The sequence below is a fragment of the Phyllostomus discolor genome, chromosome 7, assembly GCF_004126475.2.
Source record: "Phyllostomus discolor isolate MPI-MPIP mPhyDis1 chromosome 7, mPhyDis1.pri.v3, whole genome shotgun sequence".
Classification (NCBI taxonomy): domain Eukaryota; kingdom Metazoa; phylum Chordata; class Mammalia; order Chiroptera; family Phyllostomidae; genus Phyllostomus; species Phyllostomus discolor.
The window spans coordinates 109,097,640-109,120,233 of NC_040909.2; the positions used below are offsets into that span (position 1 = coordinate 109,097,640).

Consider the following 22,594-nt stretch of genomic DNA (forward strand, 5'->3'; position numbering starts at 1 on the left):
TCAATTGAGGCTTGTGGTATTTATTTTGAAGTACAGTATATTAATTTATTCACATATACATTTACTTTACATTATTACATCTTAACATCAAATACTAAAGCGTTTTTAAGAATTTTTCAAAGTCCTGTACTGAGGCTTTGGCAATCTCTTCACAAAACACTTCATCAGGCATTGAGACCAGTTTGTCCAAAGAGATGTAGTTAGGTTTTGCTGGATCGTACTGTGCTCTTCCCAAGTAGGTCAGAAACAAATGTCTTTCTTTGACTTTAAACAACCTTGTATTAAATACCTACAAAAGAAAAAAAATTAAAAAAATTGTTCACTGAAAGATGAACTATTAAAATTTTTACAAGGCTACAAATAAAGTACTGACTGCATGCTCAGTAAATATGTTAAGTGCCCAGGGTTTTAAACCCTATAGCTTCCACTAAGAAATCATGATTAAAAAGACTCAAAACTCAGAAACAGAACAATTTTACACAAAGTAAGGGCTACACTGTAGGCAAAGAGTACTGACTAATCAATACAGAGACACAGGAGAAGTTGTTAAAAACGCAAACCCTCAGGCTCCACCCCAAACCTACTTAATCAGAAACTTTGAGAGGGAGGCCCGTAAGTCCTCCACAAGATTCAGAAGCCGGCCAAGTTTGAGAACCAAAGTTAAAGGTCAAGGTCCATGGCCCCCCAAATTGTGTAAGATTTCACAACCTGTGAAGCTTCCCTACTTGTTTTTTTGTTTGTTTCTTTTTTTTTTAAATTCTGCTGATATCAAAATGAAGTGAACCTGGCAACTAGGGAAGAAAAGTATACATCTTTCGTGCCTCAGGGTTAAAACTTCTAAGGAGGAGAGTGAGTAGCAGCAACTTTAAAAAGGAATCAGAATCAGGCTAAATCCCTACATCAGCTTCAAGGAAGAAGGGAGAATTAGGAGATCAGGCCAGGCTGGAAAGAGCCCTCTGCTGCAGGGACAGACTCCCGTGAGGCGCCCTGGCGAGGCCCAAATGAACCACATTCAGTGTCATGTCTCAGGCGCTGCTCTTGACTATGTTTCAGGTGCACTGGGACCACTCCATGTGGCACATGACCTCTAGGAGCCATTCTTTCTGTTCAAGTGGAAATAATATAACGGATCACTTGGCAAGGACATGTGTAAAACTATTGCTGAAAACTAAACTACAGTGACCAAAAAAAAATTATGGTGTGCTAACTCAACATGGGATTGGCTTGCTTTTGAACAAAACTTTTTTCTCTCTGAAAAAGCTAATTACAGGCTGTTCTGCCTTCATTTTGATAACTAAATTCCCACTACTGCTCATAAAAATGTAGAGAGCTTCTAGATGTGTTTCTTTAGAACAGCAATTTTCAACTGGCATGCTGCAAGAATTTTACAAAATGCAATACCCGAATATTTAGTCAGGGGTACTGGCCTCTTTTCCCTTAGACTGTCAAGTAAAAAAAATGACAACATTCAACACAACAGAAGCTATGAATCTGGTGTGAATGAATCAACATTATATATATTTTTTGTAATACCAGCAAAAAGTATAATATATTTTTTGGTGTGCCGCAGAATTTTATAATTAGTTCATGCGTGCCATGAGATGAAAAAGGTTGAAAATCGCTGCTTTAGAAGTATGACTCTTTTGCACTGACTCTTGGCTTACAAAATTATCATAAAACATACAAACAAGGCCACAAAGAACTCTAAAGCTCCCAACTGTTCATTATAAATCTCCTAAATATGGCATTTTAAAGCATTTATATAGTTTATGACCAGATATGATGTTACTTCTCTAACGGTTCAAGGTTATTTTCTTATTTGAGATTTGGGTGATCTTTCCAGTCCAAAGCCGTAACTCAGATCAGGTTTTTTTTCTTTTTTTGATTGTTAACCACCAGAGGCCACTTTGCTATTGGCGGAAAAATTTCGTTCTGTTAAGGATGCCCTAAATGATCAGGGGTTAAAACAAAAACCCAGCCCGAGAGAGTCACTGATTCCCTGCTTCCTAAAGTGGACTCCCGCCCCGCCCGCCCTCCAGAAGCCCACAGCGGGGAGCGGAGACACCAGAGCCTTAGGGGCTCCCAACCCTCCTTAACCAGGGATTTCCCCAGGTCACTGCCCTGCTGCTTTTGTTATCCATGACCATCACGATCCTGCCTTGAAGTGACTAAATCAACCACACCTATTACGTTAGAATTGTTTCCCCTTTTAACTAATCATAAAATAGGTGCCAACAATAACTGTTATTTGCTTGAGAAAATTAGTTTCACACCAGAATTCCTAAAGCACCTGCCAAAAAAATTTAGTCTACATGAGTTCCCTCACAGCCTATTGTCAGTTCATGTATTTTTCCATTAATAAGTGTTGTTGTGTTTTTTTTTTTTTAATTTTCTGGTAATACTACCCAGATCCCTAGGGGTCTTAAGGGTCGCCATTGGGAAGCCACAGATCTACAACTGGGCTTTCCAGAACCTAGAGTTGGGGTCCCTGAAATCTGTGTTTATAAATGTGATTTTAATGCATCTGCTCAAGTTTCTAGTTTCCATTACTTGTCAAGTTACTGTCCATCTTTGGGACACCACTCATTTTATTGATGACTCCAATGTCACTTCTTAGAGTGGCAGCAAATCCTAGTTAAGAGCAGGGTTTTTAAATGTGGCTGCCAAAGTTCTAATCCCTGCCCCTTGTTACCCTGGTAACTTTAGACAAGTGATTGAACGAGTTATCTCTTTATGGTTACTTTCTTCATTTATAAGATAGGGATAATAATAATACCTACCTCATATGGCTACTATGATTTTTAAATGAATACAAGTAAAGCAGTAAAGGCAGGGCTGGCACATAGTAAGCGCTCAATAGCTATTATTATTTCTACAATTTTCCTACCTCTTCTGAATTAAAATAACTCCCTAAGATATGTGGTTAAGACTCTTAACCTCATGTAAAGCAATGACATTTTTTAAACCCATCTTCCATGTTAGATTACAAATTCCACAAGAACACAGGCCATGTCCGATTGATTTTTGTGTCCTCAAATCAGATTCTCTTACCATGTTTTAACTGTCACTGAGTTATCTAGGAAGCCTTGGGGGAAAAGCCAGGCACCATTGCTTTTTAGTTGAAGATTACTTACTTTACAATTGTTCCATAAGCCAAAGTTGCAGCACTGCAGGCCTCTAACACTTTTTATAATGAATGCATATACATTTGATAAAACAGGAAAAAATTCTCTATTAAGGAGCCATTCAGAGTGAAGTATGATAGGTAAATAAACATTGCCATTTGCAAAAGGATTGGCCCAAATGCAAACAGTTCCGAGAGTTATATTAAAGTCATACTTCTTTTGCCCATCTTTATATAAAGAACACATGTAGCAAATGGAGAAGGATCACTTTAATAAAATTCAATCTTCCATTTATCCAATGAATACTTACTTTAATCACATGGCAAGCAAGAAAGAAGGATGATTTTGATGAAATGCAATCATTCATTTGTTCAACAAATATTTACCTAGGGCCTACTAATTGCCTGGTAGTGTTCCAGGCACTGAGAATTCAGCAGTGTATATAAATAAAACAAGATCTATGCTTTCAAAGAGTTTACATTCTTAAAAACAGGCAGATAATGTCACTCCCTAGGTAAAGTACAGGAAAGCCTGATTAGCTTTCAGAGACAATTAAGGCTTTGTCATCATGGCAAACAGGAACTGTTTTATGCTTGGTAGGAGATCATTACAATATAGCTTGTTAACTAACGGACTGAGATAGACTTCGAATGAAAAGTATGCATAACACTGAAAGGACCTTTAGGGAATATGTTCCATTTCAACCTTAAATGGAGAAAAACATAAAAGAGGATGCGTTAGAGTCTAACAGGCCTAACAAGGATCCTGTGAAAAGTGCAGAGAAACAGATTCATCATTTATTTCTCCTCTGCAGATGGACACGTGTGCCCTAGAAGTTAGAAACTTTTCACAAGCCACCTCTCCCTCTAGTCTGTTTGCTAGGTGTGCTCTTGACAAAAAGATGAACAAAAGAAACATGACCTTTACACAACTCTCAGCACTAGAGTGCATCTGGTCCAACTCCTTCACAAACAGCAAGGCATTTTCCCAGGGGAACAGCACTAGGCGAGACAGCAGCTCCAGACGGAGGGCAAGGGCAGCTCTTACAGAGTGTGTGTGCATTACCTGTGGGAACCTGACAATGACGTGGTGGGGAATACTCATCACATTGTGCACGTAATCGAAAATCTCCGTAAGTTTCCTTTTATTTGCAGTTAACATCTTTGGGATTTTGGTGATCATATGTTGAATTTCGTTACGTTTAAAACCTAGTTCAAGACGATAAACCTAGAAGAAAGTAGAGGTGCTATAAATCATGAATAGAAAGTTATCTTGGTACTGTGCCAGAGGACATACTGGTTCTCTTAAAATATAAAATAAAAACACATGGGCCCCACCACACAGACCAGCGGTAAGATTTTCAAAGTGCTCTTTGAGTCTCTGCTCCCAAATGTTATCTGAAAAAGTACATGTCAAAATTCCAGACAGATGAAAATACTAAACATGCACATGTGGGTTCAGCCCTCTCTGCGGTCAGTAGCCTACGCACCCCCACCAGTCCCCTGCTTGTACTACTCCGATGCGGTTCCCCTGCCAGACTGGAAGCTCCATGAGGGCAGGGACTCTCTCCTCAGCATCATGTGTGGGCAGATGCTCAAAAAATTTTTTTTATAACTGAATATAAACACTTTAAGCATCTCAGAAAATAGGCCTTAGACAATGGTTTCATCAAACACTACCACAGCTTTATATACTAACTGGTCAGCTGCCCTGGGATCTATGCTGTTCTCTGGGAGAAAAACCAGTGAAGACGGCACAGTATGTTTGGTGCTAGAACCAGAGCTGGCAACTGGCACAGGTGCTAAGGAAAGTGACACGCTGGCCACTTCACAGAAGTCTTTCGCATCCAGCCTCCAAAACTCATCTCTCACCCAGGCGACACAGACACAGACTCTCATCCTGGGCAATGGAAGCAGTTTCCAGGGACAACCCAGATCCCTAATCTACCCCCAGATTACAGGCATCAGTGTCTGCTGGGTGATTTACTCATGTAACAGCTGGCGAACTTGTGAAAGTGTTAGCAACCAGAACAAACTGCCCACTAGGGATTTACTCTATCATTTTCTATTTTCATCTTTTTAGAAATAACTTTATTTATAATATAGTATATTTTTAGGATGACAATAGCAAAATTTATCCTCTTCAGAAGACTAAAACACTTACAAAAAAAAGCTGACTTCTCCAAAGCTTAAAGCCATCCTACCTTCATATTTTCTTTCACAGGCTCCAGACTTCCAGTTAGCAGCCTTGGGAGGCGAACTACCAGGTCTCTGGTCTGTAGTTATAAAACAATCTGTTATTACTATGTATGCATATCCAAGCAGTTTGGAAAACCGAAGCACTAACAGAAATATAAAACTAAAAACCCTAAAATGACCCAGTCAGAGAAGTGCTAGGAAACCCATAAATACTTAATACTTTTCCATAAACTCATAAAAACTTAATAGTGTTTGAGGAAAAAAACAAATACTAAAAACAAAACTTAAGGAAACAATCTGATGGAATATTATAAAATAATACAGCTACGTGTTTAACCTAGCAGACTTATTCATTCATACCTATTAGAAACACGAGATTTAACATTAGTAAATGTAGCTGACATGGAAATATATAAATTCCCCCCACTTTGTTTACCTTCTTCACATTAAGTTCAAGTTCTTTCTGAAAAAATCCCAATCTGTTATCCAGTCTTTCCACTGAAAAATTCAGCAAAAACGGTGCATTTCTGACCATCTGTGTGATATCTGCCTTACTGAAATTTTTTGACTGTAGATAAGCCACTCTAAAGAAACAAAAATAAACATACATGATAAACATTGACTAGTGGCATGCTATGTCCTAAAATAACTACTTAAAAAAAAAAGGGCTTCCACGCCCCCTCCCCCCCAAAAAGAGAGAGAGACAGAGAGAGAGATTAAAGAAAAAACCATTCTACAAATGGCCCAAATATGGTTAAATTAAGCATCCACCCAACCATTAGAATGGTTTCCATTTACACTTAAAAACAGAAAAATAATTCATTTTTCAGTTAATCTGACCTATTTTGTTACTTGGTAGAAAAAAAAAGAGATCTTAAAAACAATTTTTTTTTGTCTAAGAATAGAAAATACAGAAATTAAGAAAATAGATTCAGAATTCTTTTTACAAAGAAAGACTTTCAAGCATGAGAGGACATTTTTTATTTTAGTATCTCAGAGAAACTGAAAGGAACTTTTTTATTTTAGGACATTTAGTGAGTATGTATTTTTACAACTAACTTTTACTACAGTTTTTCAATATGTATTCTGTTAACAATGAAGATATTTCCTGCTAAGTTGCCAGAAACCAAAGTAAGGTACTTAAATGTACAATGTCTGAAAGTCTATAAACACAGTAAAAGTCAGTTTTCTAAAGTGCCTAAAACATACCAGGACATTATCTTGTTTAATTCTTACAACCCCCCCCCCCCACCCCACCAAAAAAACTCTGTGAACCAGATAAAATTTCCATATTACATTTGAGTAAAACATAGATCCAGAGAAGTTAAATAACTTTTAAGACAACCAAGTAATTAATGACAAGTTGAGATTTCATCTAAATTCTGATGACCTTTAATGCCTATGATATTTTTATACCATTAGACCTTATATTTTATATTTAAACGACTATTATTCTTTAAGCAGTCTGTTAAAAACAAAAAGAGAAAAAACTGATAAATTTAACTATATATAAATTTAAAATTCAAGGCAAGAAAATAGCATCAATAAAGCCAAATACAAGTGAGAAGTCTGGGGGAAATTTTTACAAAATGTCACAGGAACAAAATTTCTTAATATATAAAAGAATGCTTACCAAAAAAAAAAAATAGACATATAAAAAAATGCTCCAAATATCTGAAGCTCAAAACATTTCAAAAACAATGAGGCATTGTTTTTATCTATAAAATGAACTGAAATCATAAAGTTTGATAACACTGTTTTAGTGAGAATTGGTCAATTGGCATTTCTGTACACTGTTGGTGGGAGTATGAACTGGAGAACCACATATAGGACTGATAATTTGTGAGTGCCTATTAAAATCACAAATGCACATACACTTTGACCTAATAATCACCCTAGATACACACCAATACACACGGAATGACGTATCTACAAGGAGAGTCACTGCAGCCACACTGAAACAGTAAAGGCTGCAAACAACAACCACGTTCCCAATATGAGACAAAACAGATCCAAAGTATAAACTACAGTAGGGGCAGAAAAAGAATAGGAAGCACCAATGAAAAGCTATGTCCAACATACAGCTAAAGTAAGAAAATGGAGCTTCGAGTAGTATGTTATAAATGCCACCAGCTCTGTGTGTGTTCACGTGTATGGTAGAACATTCCCAGCAGGTTGAACAAAACACTTGATATTAGTAGCTGCCTCTATAGGCGGGTCTTAGAAGGATGATGAGGGCTAGGACTGAGTAGGTAGAAAGGAGGATTCTTTCTTGTATGTGTGGCAGCAAAGATCCATATCTGGTTAAAACATCAGAAAAGCTGTCCACATTATGATAATTTTTCCAATAAAACATTAACATATAAGGCACAACCAGAAAAAATAATTTTAATACAGATTATTCATTTGAAAATTCTTACAAAGAACTAAGTAACTTCTTTACACATTTAAAGTTTTCTTCATTAAAAGAAAACAAAAAAGAACAAAAAAAAATAAAAAAAACTATATGAATTCAATGCTGGTATAGAAATTCTAGAAAATAAGAATGTTGGACACATACCAGAGCTAGAAGCTAAGTTGAATTAAATCTTATTTTTCATTGTATATGCTTTTAAATTTAATTTTTATTTTTTAAAATTTTAGTTATCAATTTTTAGAGAGAGGGGGAGGGAGGAAGAAAGAGAGCAAGAGAAAAACATTGATCAACTGTGCCCCAAACCAGGAACGAACCCACAACCCAGGCATGTGCCCTGACTGGGAATCGAACCAGCAACCTTTCATTTTGCGGGATGATGCCCAATCAACTGAGCCATACCAGTAGGGTTCATTGTATAGTCTTTTGAGTACATGTGGATGAATTAGCTATTAAAAATTCAAAGTAATTTAAAAATTGCCCCCCAGTTTAATTTGTCAGCCAGGGGTGGAAACCATTAGACTATTATCTATATGAGAACCCCCTTAGTTGTTTGGAGCATTTACAACTTAGATTCCCTTTAAACTTAAGTTTCCTTCATAGGATTAAAAATACACAGTATGGTGTAGACTCTGGAGTCAGACTAGCTGGGTTTGAGTCCCAGGCCTGCCATTTACACCAGCTATGTAATCTTGAGCAAATTATTTCACCTCTCTGTGCCTCCCTTATAAAATGGGGGTATTAATAATAGTACTACAGTAGGGAGCCTCTGTAACAGCTCCCAGTGATCCCCACCTCCTGGCATGCACGCTTTCTCAGAATTAATTTGAACAGTAAGGGTAAGTTGGTTTTTGAATGAGAGGGAACTGGTGTTCCAAACAGCCAGGGGAAGCAGATCTGGGTATGTCAGACTGAGTTTCCTAGAATCACTCTTTCTCTCCCCTGTATTATAATGCAAGTCCCACGAAGGGAGACAGTGTGACTGTTTTATATGACTCGAGTCTAGCTGAGTGCTTTGCATGTATAGTAAGGACTCAAATTGTTCAATACAAGGAATACTATGTTTTGTTTTGTTTTTCCCTAATTCAGAAAAAAGGACGTTAAACTACAAAGGTTCCAGGAACTGCAAAGCTCTCTGAAATGTAGTGAGGCTCAACATCGGTGTGGGACTAGTCTGGGGGAAGAGACAGACTAGCGGCTGACCAGACCAGTGAGGAGACCAAGGCAGCGGTCTTGCTGTGAAATGATGAAGATTAAGAGAAATGCATTAACTAACTGACTTGAGAGGGTATAAAAAGGTAAAGGTGATAGAGCGAGGTGATTTATTAGAGGCAGATGCTGTTAAGAAGAGTAGCCCAAATTAACACCAGTATTTCTGACTCGGCAGGGTGACAGTGCTCCCCTTCAGTGAGTCTGGGAATGCAGGGAAGCGATTTAGGTGGGAGGTGGGGCGATGGTGGATCCAGAGTGTGAACTCACTGACAGGGACTCTGTTTTGTTCTCTCTGCTGTTCCCAATGCCCAGCAGGATTCTGATCTCACAGAGCAATACTATCTCACTATATTGATATCCCAGATTCAATCAATTCTCTGAATGTTGAGTGAAGCACAAAATGTTTACAGAAGTGCTACTGAAAGATGACAAAAAGGAACAATGAAAATAGCCAATTTATGGGAAAGATTAAGGAAATTATACAATAATCTGCCAAGAGGATGTCAAATGTTTACCACCAAAAACTGGCCAGTAAAAAAAAACACAAAAGCTCAGACTTTCTTAACTTTAAGTGTACTCTCAGAAAATCCTGCCATTTGTTAATGGATTAAAAACAAAAACAAATACCTTATTCCAGTTTCCGAAGAGAAACAGGTAAGTACTGACTTAGCAAGAAATTTTTATACTTTATGTTTTTGTTTTCACATAAAAATAATGGGGTATTGAAGAAAAAGGATGAGTTTCAATTTTGATCAAAAAAGGTCCAAACAAAACAATAAGGTTCATGTTCATTATCTCAGTTGATCCTTGTGCAGCTGAGACCTAAGGAATAACTTACATACTTATTTCCGTCATACTCACTTCTTGGGTTAAATGAGAATCATTCCAAAAAGCCTACCTGGTCTTAAGATTTTCAAGGTCTTCAGAGAAAATAGCATAATTTTTAGTCAGGAATGCTCCCAGCTGGTTATCCTCTATACCCAAATCTTTAAGAAACAGGAGTATTTGCTTAATGTCTTTTTCAAAATCCAGTCTCAGAAGGAGGTTGGCTGCATCTGGGTGTTTTTCTATCTTGGACAAGTTCACTCCTACAATAAATTACAAACGCTGTTGGAAGAAAACTGCTTAACTCCGTCATTAAACTTCATGCATAAAAGCTCAAGAAACTAGTGATGGAGATCAACAACCTATCTGAAGGAGAGCTGAGAGAGGCCAATAGAAACTTCAAAATATTTTTAAACTAAATTGCTTACAGAAATAAAAATAAATCAAAATTAAAATACAGTATTTATTTCAAAGCCATATGTAGAGAAAAATAATGATTTTGGGGCTACATTTCCACCCAAAACAAATCCACTAAGTCATATTAGGATCATCATCATCATCACCTATGGTTCCTTGAATGTTGTTTGAGGAGTGCTTATGAGCCCCTCGTGGGCTCTGTAGTAATACTTGACTGGTAATTCTGTGGGGTAACAAACCACATGAATAAACTGTCAGTTTCCTTGAAGTTTTGTTTTTATCATTTCCTTAGCTATAAGCATTATTTTAAAATACACTTATGATCTCCTCCACAGGAGGAATAGAAATAGCCCTGTATCTTGCTTGTCACTGTCATCTCCGGGTCTTTAGCAGAGACAAGCGCCCTGAAGGGGCTCAAGAAAGGTCTGTGTGAGAACAGGTGCGTGTATCGGCCTTCCAGCACACCACAGAGCAGAACGTACACAGCCAGGAACTTTCACATGTTCTTATAATCGTAGGTAATCAAAGTAAGTTAGACAAAAGACAGGAGAGAAAGAATAAAAAGGGGAAACATCAAGTTGTTATTTCAATTCATTATTTGGTTATGGATATAATTAGATGTCAGCGTTAATTAGGCAGAGAATCAAAGTAATCTGTAATTCAAAATTCTCATTAAAACTGAGCACTCTATTCTCTCATTTTTTCCTTTTATTTGATTAAAAAATAAATTAAACATGAACAGGAAAGGCCTATTCCTTATCTTTAGAGTAAACGTTTGAAGATAATGTAAAAGTTTAAGTCTAGACTCAAATTTCACATTCGTTAAACTCGTCAAATTAAAAATAACTCTCAAACTGATTTCTAGATGCAACTTTAGTCTTAAATATAAATGCAATGAAATAAAAACATTGTTTGCTTAATGGTGTCCACAACTAGAAACTTATAATTCTATATGGTTAGATCCAAACATAATTCTAAACTCAAATTTCTGGATATTAAACAGGTGTTGATATAAGAGGGTCAAAAGCAGAAAAATAGATCATGGACACACACAGAATGAAGACCAGAAGCAGGTCCAGGATGAACTAAAAGTCTCGCACACAATAAAAACAGCATTCACACCAAGAGGGGGAAGGACTATTCGTTAGAATATAATGGGGCCACTTGTAAAATTAAGAACTTTTATTATGTGATACAAAAACTAATTTTATATAGATATAAATCTAAAAGCATACCAACTTTAAAATTATTGGAAGAAAACACAGAATTTAAATAATAATATTAAGTTTGACTATATATAAGTATGCAACCTATGTATAGCTTTCTATATGGTAACATTTGCATTGAAAGAGGTCTGGGAAGCTACTCAACAAATTGGTAATGACAGTCACCTTTGCAACAGTGGACCTGCAAGTGTAGAGAGGGTGAGTGCTTTCTTTTGTAATTTAAAATATTAATTGAAAAATAAAATTTTTGAATGGATGGATAATTATATTAGAAACCAGTTCCAAAAATCTGTGCTAAATGGGAGAAGGAATGCTTTAAAAATAACATACAGGGCTCGGACTGTAAATTTAACTACGTATCACCGCTTGCAGGTGCTGAAGTGCCTCGCTCAGCAAGGCCTGTCTGTCACACCCTGACTGCCCCAAAACGGGAATCCCGAAAAGCTGCTTTTTCACAGCAACAGGAGAGCAGAATCTCATTAGGAGGGCACGCCGCTGTCAGCACAAATCATGTGGGCTTACTTACAATTTCACTAACTTGAAAATATAGTTACTGAATGGACCAGGCACTTCTGGCAGGCACTGGGGACACAGAAAATGAAGCATAAATACATGATCTTGTAGGTGGCCACAGTCTAAGTTGGCTTTGTCCCTTCAGTTTGGTAACTACAGACATTACTGCTCTGTTCATCCAGTGTTATACATATTTACTCCATCAAGCAGGGTCTGGCAGGCAAAAGAAATTGCCCTAGAAAGTTCAGATGGAAACAACTTTAAAGAAGGAGCTCCATCGAGTGATGTGACCAGAATTAAGAGAACAAACAAGGGCACCCCTAGTGCTAAAGAGACAGGGAGAAAAAGTATTACCCAAACCCAGGGGAGCTGGAAGCTGAAGAAAGAGTTTCTCAGTGGGAGCTGTTGTCAGGGAGGAGGCAGTTACAAGACCCAAAGCAGGGAGGGAACAGGGGGAAACTGCCCCCACCTGCCCTCCCGCTCCTCCCACAGGTGCCTCCCACCGGCTCAAGCAGCCCACAAGCCAGCTGGCAGAGGAAGCGAGTGCACAGACGTTGGCCTCCTGGGATGTGGACTGGGCAGAGAAAGGCAGAAAGCAGATCTGGGAAGCAAACAGTGAAGAAGCAGATCATTAGGGTCCTTGAAAATACTGCCTAATGACGCAGTCATGGTTCCTCTACAGCAGCGGCGTCCCTGAAGTTGCCTCTGAGATGTGCTGTGGAAGTGTCAGCATATGGACGAGGAATGGCTGACGCATACTGCTCTAAGTATATGTAAATTATTTAAAGGTAGGGACCGTGTCATCTGGTCTTGTCTTACCCAGAGCACCTATCACAAGGCTGGGAAAGCTGTTCTAGAAGGAAGGAGACTGGCTCCCCTCCTTGTAGCAGACATCATCTTTCTCTCCCCTTTGCACCCACAGAACACTTTATTTGTATCTCTTACATGGGACTTAGCACTTCCATCCTTGCATTAGAGTTTTTCTTATATATGTGTTTAGAGGTGTGTAAAGCCTTGAAGCTTCTTGAGAACAATTCCCCATACATTTGGGTCACTTGCACAAGGAGAGAGGAGTAAACAATTACAATGTTATTAGTGCTGGAATCGAATCAAGGACAGAATTTAAAGTTACTTGACCTGAATCAAGTTCTCCAGTTGACCAGGCTGGCCAATGAAAAGGGTGGCAAGCAGCAAAGCAAAAAAGGTAAATGGGAGACCAGGAAGAATTTTGAAGCCATGGGAAAGCTTTCAAGGATTTCAAGCAGGTCACTGACATAGTCAGATTTGCATTTTAGAAAGAACACTAACATCAGAGAGATTATTGGGGCAATATTGCTGATAAGAAGACTATCAAATTAGAAAGCTCCTAACTTCTCAGTGAAAAATGAGGACCTGAAAAGACTAGAGAGAATAAGAGAAACAAATGGATTTGAGAGGCAAACCCTTACCTAACCTGTCCTCTCATCCTCCAGGAGTAAGAAGGCTCTTCATCTGGGAAAATCAAGTGAGAGACATGCCAGACCCAGAGGCCATGGAAACAGCAGAGGGCTGCAGTAAGGTGCTGGGCCGAAAATAAGAGGACCAAGGAAAAGCTCCCAGTGAGATCCCGCGGCCGCCTTCAACTAACTGGATCCCAGCTCATTCTCTGTCAACAAGCTGAGATGCTTACAGAGGATAGTGGGCTCCAGGAGGAAGGCTGGGGGAAGTGAGGAAATGGAACAAACACATCATCTGACAGGGTTAACTGTAAGAAAAACTGTCCTGAGAGGCCACTGGAAAGTGTGGGAAAATATGGACCGAGGAATAAAGAAAACCAATCAAATGAAAAACAGTTATTAACCATGGAAAAATGACAAGTTTGACAAGAAGGAAAACAATCAGAATACACTTCCCAGAGAACATTGAGCAATATTTAGCAGTAATGTAATCACTAATGATTTATCTAAAACTTGTTCATATAACTATGTTGGGAGAATTGAAGAGCATAAGGAAAAAATACGTGTGTATATACAAGAGACCAACTGATGTCAGAATCTGATGAACCAAGCCACGGCACTTTTAACAGTTATATCCTAACAGAATGAGCTCCCTGAGGCAACATTAGGAGGGATGAAGCGGGGAGTAGTTTTTCACTAGAAGCCTTTTACACTATTTGACTTCTGCTCAGGTATATGTATTACTTTGATACAGATTATGAACACTTAATTTAAACAAAGTAGAAAGAAAAATGGAGAGTACACTCAAAAAGTACTTGTGGGTTACTCACTTACCTAGCAGTACTAACTTCTGCAGAGCCTCAGAATGGTCCACATAGTCTCGAAGTGTGAATGAAGCAGGGGGCAAGGGAGGGTCTGCAACAATCTGAACAGCCTCCTCCTCTGAAATTGGCTGCAATGGAGACAATGGAGGCACATCGTCCAGTCCTTTGAAGCCAGGCATGTGGAAAGAGAGAAGCAAGTTATCTCTCCCATCTGGGCACTCAAAGCTATTTCTACAAAAATAACTTCTATAGTTTGCTTATTTTTTTAAATCTTAGGATCATTTCAGGATTAAGTATCTAAGTCCAAATATTTTCTACTTTTTAATAGGAAAGGTTAAGACTATTTAGAGAGATCAACTATTCTTCCTCTAAGACATTTTTTTTAAGACTTCATTGATTTATTTTTAGACAAAGGGGAAGAGAGGGAGAAAGAGAGGAAGAGAAACATCAATGTGTGGTTGCCTCTCCCATGCCCCCACTGGGGACCTGGCCCACACCCCAGGCATGTGCCCTGACTGGGAACTGAACCACTGACCCTTTGGTTCACAAGCTGGTGCTCAATCCACTGAGCCACACACCAGCCAGGGCATCTTAATAAATTTCTATTCCATTAGGATGAGTCCTGTACAAAATCCTTTCCCATTTCCTTCACTTTAATTAATAGTTAAGAAATGATCAAGACCAACTGACCTTCAAGTACATTTAGAGGAAGAGATGAAATCTTTCTCAAAAAGATTCAAAGCTTGTTAACTTGGCTAACGGTGTAACATATTCTACCAGCCTGGATTGTATAGGTTAAAGCAATCATCACATTCTAAAATGTCTTCATTTTGATTCATTCCCTTCTCCAAGTTATCCTCAAATATGTCTTTAAGAGACTTCTATGACTGTGTTTCTACCACCTGTAGTCCTTTGCTAAGTGACTCTACTACAGCCTTGATTCTGAGGTTTTGTTTCATCTTAAATCAAACTCAGTATGGAAGATACTGGAAACTACAACCTACCTAAGGCTAAGGGATCAGGACTGTCTTATTTTTCTTTTGCCTCTAATCACCACATTTTCTCAGATATTATATCTAGCCTCTCCTCCTAGCACCCTAAGCCCCCTGGCCCACATTCTTTCATATTCTACTTTACCTAATGTCTCATTTGCAGTGAGATATTCTTACACAGAAGCATTCCTAGAACAGGAAGCACAGGAGGACTGAGTAGGGTGACCAGGGGAGCTTTTGGGGGTGATGTAACTGTTGTACTGACTGACTGTGGTGGTCATTACATAGCTAAATGTGTGCGTCAAATTTTTTGAACTGTAAATCCAAAAAGGAGGCATTTTTCTTGATTTTATTATTATACCCTAATAAACCTGCATACCAGGAAAAAACATTTAGAATCTAAATAAAGTATATGGAAAGCAAACGTTGTTTATATAGTTATAAAATAATTTTATACATATTAACCTACAAACTTTTTATCTTAGGAAAATACAGGTATAATAAAAATAAATGAACAGAACTGGCATTTTTCTTTTTCTTGCCTGGTACAAAATATGACTTGAAACAGGCTAACAATATAAACAGGAACCTTATTCAAACTCCCAAAGTGGGGCAAAAGGGACTTTTCTGAACGTTCAGAATTACCTTCTAGAGACATCTCAGGATCAAATTTGGGTATCTCTCGTGGCTGCTCATTCACGGAAGGAAGCATAGTGCTTTCATCAGAGTTAATCTCTTGTTTGGTGGACTCGGAACTATTATTCCATATGGAGGAAGTCCTATAGTTCTTAAATCCCCACTGGAGAAAGCAATTGTGAGAGGATATCTGAGGCTGAGCAGAAAATCCACGCAACAGTGTTTTTCCTGGTCTCTGAAAACGATTTCCGAGCTGTGCAGCAGCAACGAAGCTATTCCGTCTAATCGAGCTGAGCCACCTGGGCATCTGTTGGGGGGTCAGAGCCATTTTTCTTGCAGTAGCCTACAAAGAATGTGCATAACCACTCAAAAAGAGAAATGTACTTTACTTAAATGTTTAAAACAATATCCAAACAATTAAAAGATAAACTGAAAGCTTTCTTATAATTAAAAGCTATTAAATAAATATAGATGACTAAAGTAGTTTAAGCACAAGAAAAGCCAAAAACAAGAGTCATATTTACAAACCAAAAGATAAGAACTTCTGAACTTGAAAAATACATATGCTTTACAATTTAAAAACAAAAACCAAAATCATTGGTGTAAGAAAAATATTTAAAACAAAAATCTGTAAATGTTCAACTTGTACCTGAGCTGAACAATCTGTTAATTTAATAATTTAAAGAAAATAAGATAATGAAATCAAGTGTTCTTGAAATTTGGTTTGAAGGATATTTAAGAAACAGACTATTGATCAAAACAACCCTGAATTATTCAAATGCGCAAATTATTCAAATGTACATACGGCTGACCCTTAAACATGGGAGTTAAGGGCCCCATGCTCCCTGACACCTGCAGTCGAAAATCCATGTATAAGTTTTGACTCCTCCAAAACTTAGCTACTAATAGTCAACTACTGAACAGAAGAAGGCTTATCAATAACATAAACAGTTGATAAACAAATACTTGGTATATGTTTTATATAGTGTAGTCTTACAATAAAATTGGAGAAAATGAAAATGTTTTAAGAAAATCTATTTCTAGTACTGTACTGTATTTATCAATACCTCAAGTTTACATGATGAACTGTGAGGACCTGCATCAATCCTGTCTTACATGATAGAAAACACCGTAGATGCTACATGCATTACTAATAGTAGACATCAAAAATAAAAAGATAACATGAAAAAGAAATTTGCATTAACAGGTATAACAATTTACACACTGATAACAAAGAAGCACCAATATAATTGCTTCATTGTTATCGATTTACCTAGTGTAATTAATATGATTGTTTTCATACGATAACCTATACACTAATGAAAAATGGTTATGCACTTTTATGGCATACAGTATTAGTTATGTTCATAATACAGTGTTGGAAACATTGTTATATTCTTTAAAATAACCACGTACCTGTGATGATACAGTTTCTATAATCATTGGAGGGAAGGCAGGAGGGAGGGGAAACAGAGAAGGAAGAGGAGAGACAGAGAGGGAGAGGGAGAGGGAGATACTTTATGGTAATGTAATTCTTTGAAAGAAAAGTTATCAGTGAGAAAACTAACACATTATTAATTTTATATTAAATATATCCACCCTATGGCTATATAAGGATAGGCTACCTGCTTCCATACAAGTGTTACAAATGATGTTCTACATGATGAATACTTAGGCAATGATGATAAAACAAAAATGTCTCACAGAGTTCTTGTCAGATTTTCACACAAAGACACACACACACATAACAGGTAAGTTTAATAACTGCATGGCATGAAGATTTTTTACTATTCATTAGGTGGAAGTGGAGCATCATAAAGATTTTCCTCCTCATCATCTTCACGTTGAGGAGGCTGAGGAGGAGGAAGAAGAGGAGGGCTGGTCTTGCTGCCTCAGGGGAGGCAGATGCCGAAGAGGTGGAGGAGGTGGAAGGGAAGGCAGGAGAGACAGGCACATCGGTGTAACCTTATGTAAGTATGTTGTAATTTCTGTCTGATGATACTACTTTTTCATCTCTAACACTGTTTCAACATGGTACCAATCCTTCCCCCATTGTTTGCTTTAGTTTCAGTGCCCGCATCACAAAAGGGTCCGTGTTGTAAAGTAAGTCCAAAACAGCCCTGGCTGGTGTGGCTCAGTGGATTGAGTGCGGCCTGCAAATCAAAGGGTCACAGGTTCAATTACCAGTCAGGGCACATGCCTGGGTTGTGGGCCAGGTCTCCTGTTGAGGGTGCACAAGAGGCAACCACACATTGATGTTTCTCTCCCTTTTTCTCTCTCTAAAATAAATAAATAAAATCTTAAAAAAAAAGAAGTCCAAAGCAGTCCTCAATAATCATAATTTTTCTGCCAGATTGCCTAATGCCACTTTGTGTTCTGACACTGCTTCTTTTACGTCTTCTTCCTCATCATCTGGCACCGGTTCAGAAGCACTCATCTCCGTGAAGTTGTCTTCTGTTAATTCTTCCGGTGTGGTGTCTTTAACTCTTGAATTTCTCTAAGATCCATATCTTGGAACCCTTTAGCCCCTCTCTTCCTTACTAATAAATGTGCTTCGTGGTGCTGTTTTTCCAGGATACTTTCACCTGCATTAAAAACCTCTTCAGGCAGATATCCATTCCCCTAATTATTTTCTTAGTAATGTCTAGGAACTCATCTGCTGCCCCTGGGTCAGAAGATGCTTCTTCTGTTATCTTGACTTTGTTAAAGCCAAACCCCTTTCTAAAATTACCAAACCACCCTTTGCTGGCACTCAATTCTCCAGCTTTAGATCCTTCATCTTTGTTTTGTGCTGTGGTGTAATAAATTTGCCTTTTCTCACATCACATTAGAGTCTATAGGGTATGCCTTCCTTATAACAATCCTACACTCATAGAAAAGATGCATTTTCAGTATGAAATAAGAAGGTATTTTGCAAAAAGTGGAAAGTTTTTGTGCCTGCTTGTTGAGAACCACCCTGCCTGGTTTCAGAAGCTATAAAATCCCAATGGCTAAGGCTGAGTAAAAAGACCTTGGGACCTTAAGCCACTTAGGAGACAAAGCTTCTCTATCTTGTAGGGGCACCACCTCTGTCCCCTTTCACCTCACGCTGTTTGGTCCTGGGCGGATGACTGGTTAGCCAATGACAGGTAAGATTCCTCAAAGGAGGGATGACCTAAGACAGGCATGGTCACAAACAGGCCCTCAGGGAAGGACTTGAGGGGTTATAGAAAAAGTGGGTGATGGACCCTCGCCCCTCAGCTTTGACACAGCCTGAGTCCTTATTCTGTCTGCAAGAAGTCTCCTGATCTCTTGGCTGCTTTACTTCCCCGCCTGACTTAAGCCTGAAACAATGCTGGAGGTGGGTGCAACCCTGTTCTGGAAAGGGCAGGTTCTCCAGGGCGATCAGGCCTAAGAAAGAATGCATAAAATCCTATGAAGCCTGCTTTGCTAATACCCTCAATTTAAATGATAAGGGTCCAAGCATGAAGTGAGTTTGTTCCCCAAAGTTTTATGGCCTTCTGACTCTAATTCTCAGAATTAGTCCTCAGAGTTCTTTGAATGTTTTCTATTGTTTGATCATTACTGCCTGCCAATGACTGAAGAGCTTCACAGATACACCCTGTATTCCTATGCAAATAAAGCCAACAAAAGCCTGCCAAGGCAAGGATCAGGGTGCTCTCCCCTTGAGAGTGGCTGTGCTGTCCCTTTTCCTCCACAGGACTCAGTAGTCCATGTGAATTTGTCTCATCTCATTCATAATGCTGCAGACATTGCAGGCTGGTGTCTGCATCACCTACTGGTGTAGCTGCGGCAAATGCTTCATGAATTTCCTTTTTTTTGGGGGGGGGGGGCAATGGTCCTTATGCTGGATTCATTTATGTTGAAATGCCCAGAAGCTGCAGACCATGTTAAAGATCAAAGAATTCAGCTTTTTCCTGTAATGCCGTGACTTTGCTCTGGTTCTCAGGGGCACTTCCAGTGTCACAGGGGTACTTTGTATGGGTCCTGAGGTGTTACTCAAGATTTTGGGTATTGCACTAAACACAATGCGATATGCAATGTACCGGAGAGGAACTGCTCATAGTGTCACACAACAGGCGTTTTAAGTGGATAGTCACAAAGCTTGAGTTCACCATAATAGCAACAAAAAGTGGCTATAAAATTATTACCATGTATGCCACAGTGAATTTCATGCAGTTATATTTAATGCTTCATCTTGCATTTGTTTATATTTCTCTTGACTGAGACTGAAAATGCTACCGTGTACAGTCTGTAAGTACTATCTGCAAGTTTTGATGTTTTAATTTTTTATAATAGATTTCTGTATGTTTCATTTTAGTAAATGATTAAATAGACTAGTATGTCTATATATTTTATGCATTCATAACATAGCTAACTTTTTCCTTATTTTTTCAATATTTCTAGGCTATGTGGTTTGTTTCCAACTTTCTTCAAATTGTCACACATGTCCAAAAATGTTTCCAATATATTTACTGAAAAAAAATCTGCATATAAGTGGACCTGTGCAGTTCAAACCCGTGTTGTTGAAGGGTCAACTGTACATTAGTCACAAAATAAAAAACAGGAAAAAATCTACTGTGTCTGAAATGGATCATCAAAAAATTACCATTGCTATCTCAAAGGCTGCTTCTTGCTTCATCCTCAGGGCTAACCACTGTTGATATTTCACAGATAAAGCTGTGAAATATTGAAATGGAATTGAACGAACCCAGCTTTGTCAAAATCCATTTGTTGAAAAAAAATGTCTTTAATAAAAGTCAAAACTAGAAATTGAAGAGAGATACATTAGCAATCAGCAATGTATATTTATGATAGAAAAACAGTTGTTTTATGAAGATTTTTATAAGGCTGATAAATGTCTGGAAGGAATATGAAGGAATTTATATTTAACCAGCTTAATTAGAAAGGTAAATTTGATGCATATATAATTTCACTAGTAAGTTAATACATAGAAAACACAGCCTGCAGTTCAGCATATAGAAAATGCTCCACAAATATTCCTGGTTATTATTATTGATTATGTAACCAAATATAAATGAACTGAACATAACTTTCTGATTTGTTTTTCTGTATACTGGAATTCAGCTTGTTTTATTCTCTGAATTGGACCAAATACTTCAGAGTCTAACCTTCTCCTGGACATTTTCACAATTGACCAGTGAACAGTTTGGAGGTTAGGGGCACTGACCACCGTGTAGTTGTAAATCTGGGTATAATACAGTCCACTCTCCACATATGCAAATTCCCAATCGCGAATCAAAAATGCTTAGACAAGTCTCCTGAAAGGAATTTTAAAATATTTTTAAAAAGAAATAAGCATTCACAATAGCCTCTGACATAGGTGATTTTTGTTAAATTTTGTTAGGAAATGAGTCAAGTTTTCCCTCAAACCTGTAACATTCATTCTCTGCTCAGCAAAGTCATAAGGCACTAAACTGAAAGCCAGGAGACCCCAATTAGGCTACCTTGGCAAGACTTAGTTTCTTGGGGTGGCCTAGAACAATGCCTGGCCCATGATGGGGTTCAATAACCATTCTTTAAATAATAATTTTTTTAAAAGTTACAGGTACAATAAGATGATTCATTCTTAAGGTCCCTACTAGCTGTAAAATGTTTTGACGCTAAGTTTATGAGAATTTCCTCCTACTTCAAAACAAACGCCTGAAATTCCAATTTCACTCTGAAACCTTTCACGTCTCAAATCAATCCTGCCTCCTCCCACAAGAGACAGATTAGTTTTGGTATTCCATCCATAGTCATGAAAATACCTTTACATATACAACTCATGTTTATCCCTCTACTTTTATTTACAAGTGCACCACCTTCTCCACATCATTTCACTTCCGTGTATAACTCTTAATGATTAACTGTTCCCTCAGGGAGCAGAGGCTTATCTCTGGATTTCCCCTCCCAGTGACTATCCCCCAATTAGCCTTGCCACCGGGTGTTGGGCCGAAATAAATCAATTGCAACTAAGGATAACTCATTTGTCTACACAGCAGGTAGGACGTTTGCGAATGTGTATAAAAGCCCTACTCAGTGATGGCAATCTTCTAACTGGACTCTCTCACCAGGAATATTAAAGGAAAAAAAGCCAAAAAAAATCCTGAGTCCACTAAAATATCACATCCTTCTCAAATGTGCGCCTTAATACTTCACTAGGAATAGGAATTCGCACGCAAATGCTGTTCAAGATTTCTACCTCTGTAAGGCTAATAAAAGAGTAGATGAAACTGGGTTGGAAAGACGGCTTTGTAAGCAAACTCTCCCTAGGCCATTTTAATTCACTTTAGTTACCCACACCAAACTTCCGCAGAAAGAGAGACACTCAGAACTTTGGCGTCCTCTATACAGCGCGCTAATAAGCATGGTTTGGTCACATCAGGCAGGAGTAAATAAAACAAATCACCCTCGATTGGGACGGGAAGACCTACAGGCCAAGAGGGACTCGGCCTGGACCCTGGTGGGTCCGGACCCAAATCCCGGCCAGGACAGCGCCGTCGAGCTCCATCAGCTTCCGCTTTACCTGTGGCGAGGCCTAGCTAGCTCTTGCGGTTCGTTTCGCTTGGGCAGACCAGGTGGCGGGGCAGCGCGCAGGGTCCCACCACCCGGTACTCCACTTCGTCGGCCCGCCGCGCCGGCGCCCCTGTGCAGCCTCGCCCACGTGGGCTGCGGCGGGAGTGGGCAAAACCATCTGGGAGAGAGCGCGGGGGGAGAGCTGGCGACATGCGGGGAGGAGAGAGGGCCAGGGCCCGCAGTTTTCCTTCTCCCGCT

General features: G+C 38.7%; 1 protein-coding gene across 1 annotated transcript; it reads right to left on the minus strand.

The window, feature by feature from the left end:
* MTERF3 (mitochondrial transcription termination factor 3) lies at positions 1 to 22,488 on the minus strand. The gene is made up of 8 exons (XM_028533808.2): positions 22,347 to 22,488; positions 15,827 to 16,160; positions 14,200 to 14,352; positions 9,847 to 10,036; positions 5,760 to 5,907; positions 5,329 to 5,400; positions 4,191 to 4,352; positions 1 to 289 (listed from the first exon to the last, which is right to left on the minus strand). Exons 2-8 carry the CDS (start codon positions 16,143 to 16,145, stop codon positions 95 to 97), a joined length of 1,239 nt encoding a protein of 412 aa, XP_028389609.1. The 5' UTR covers positions 16,146 to 16,160; positions 22,347 to 22,488; the 3' UTR covers positions 1 to 94.
* Positions 22,489 to 22,594: the final 106 nt, after the last annotated feature.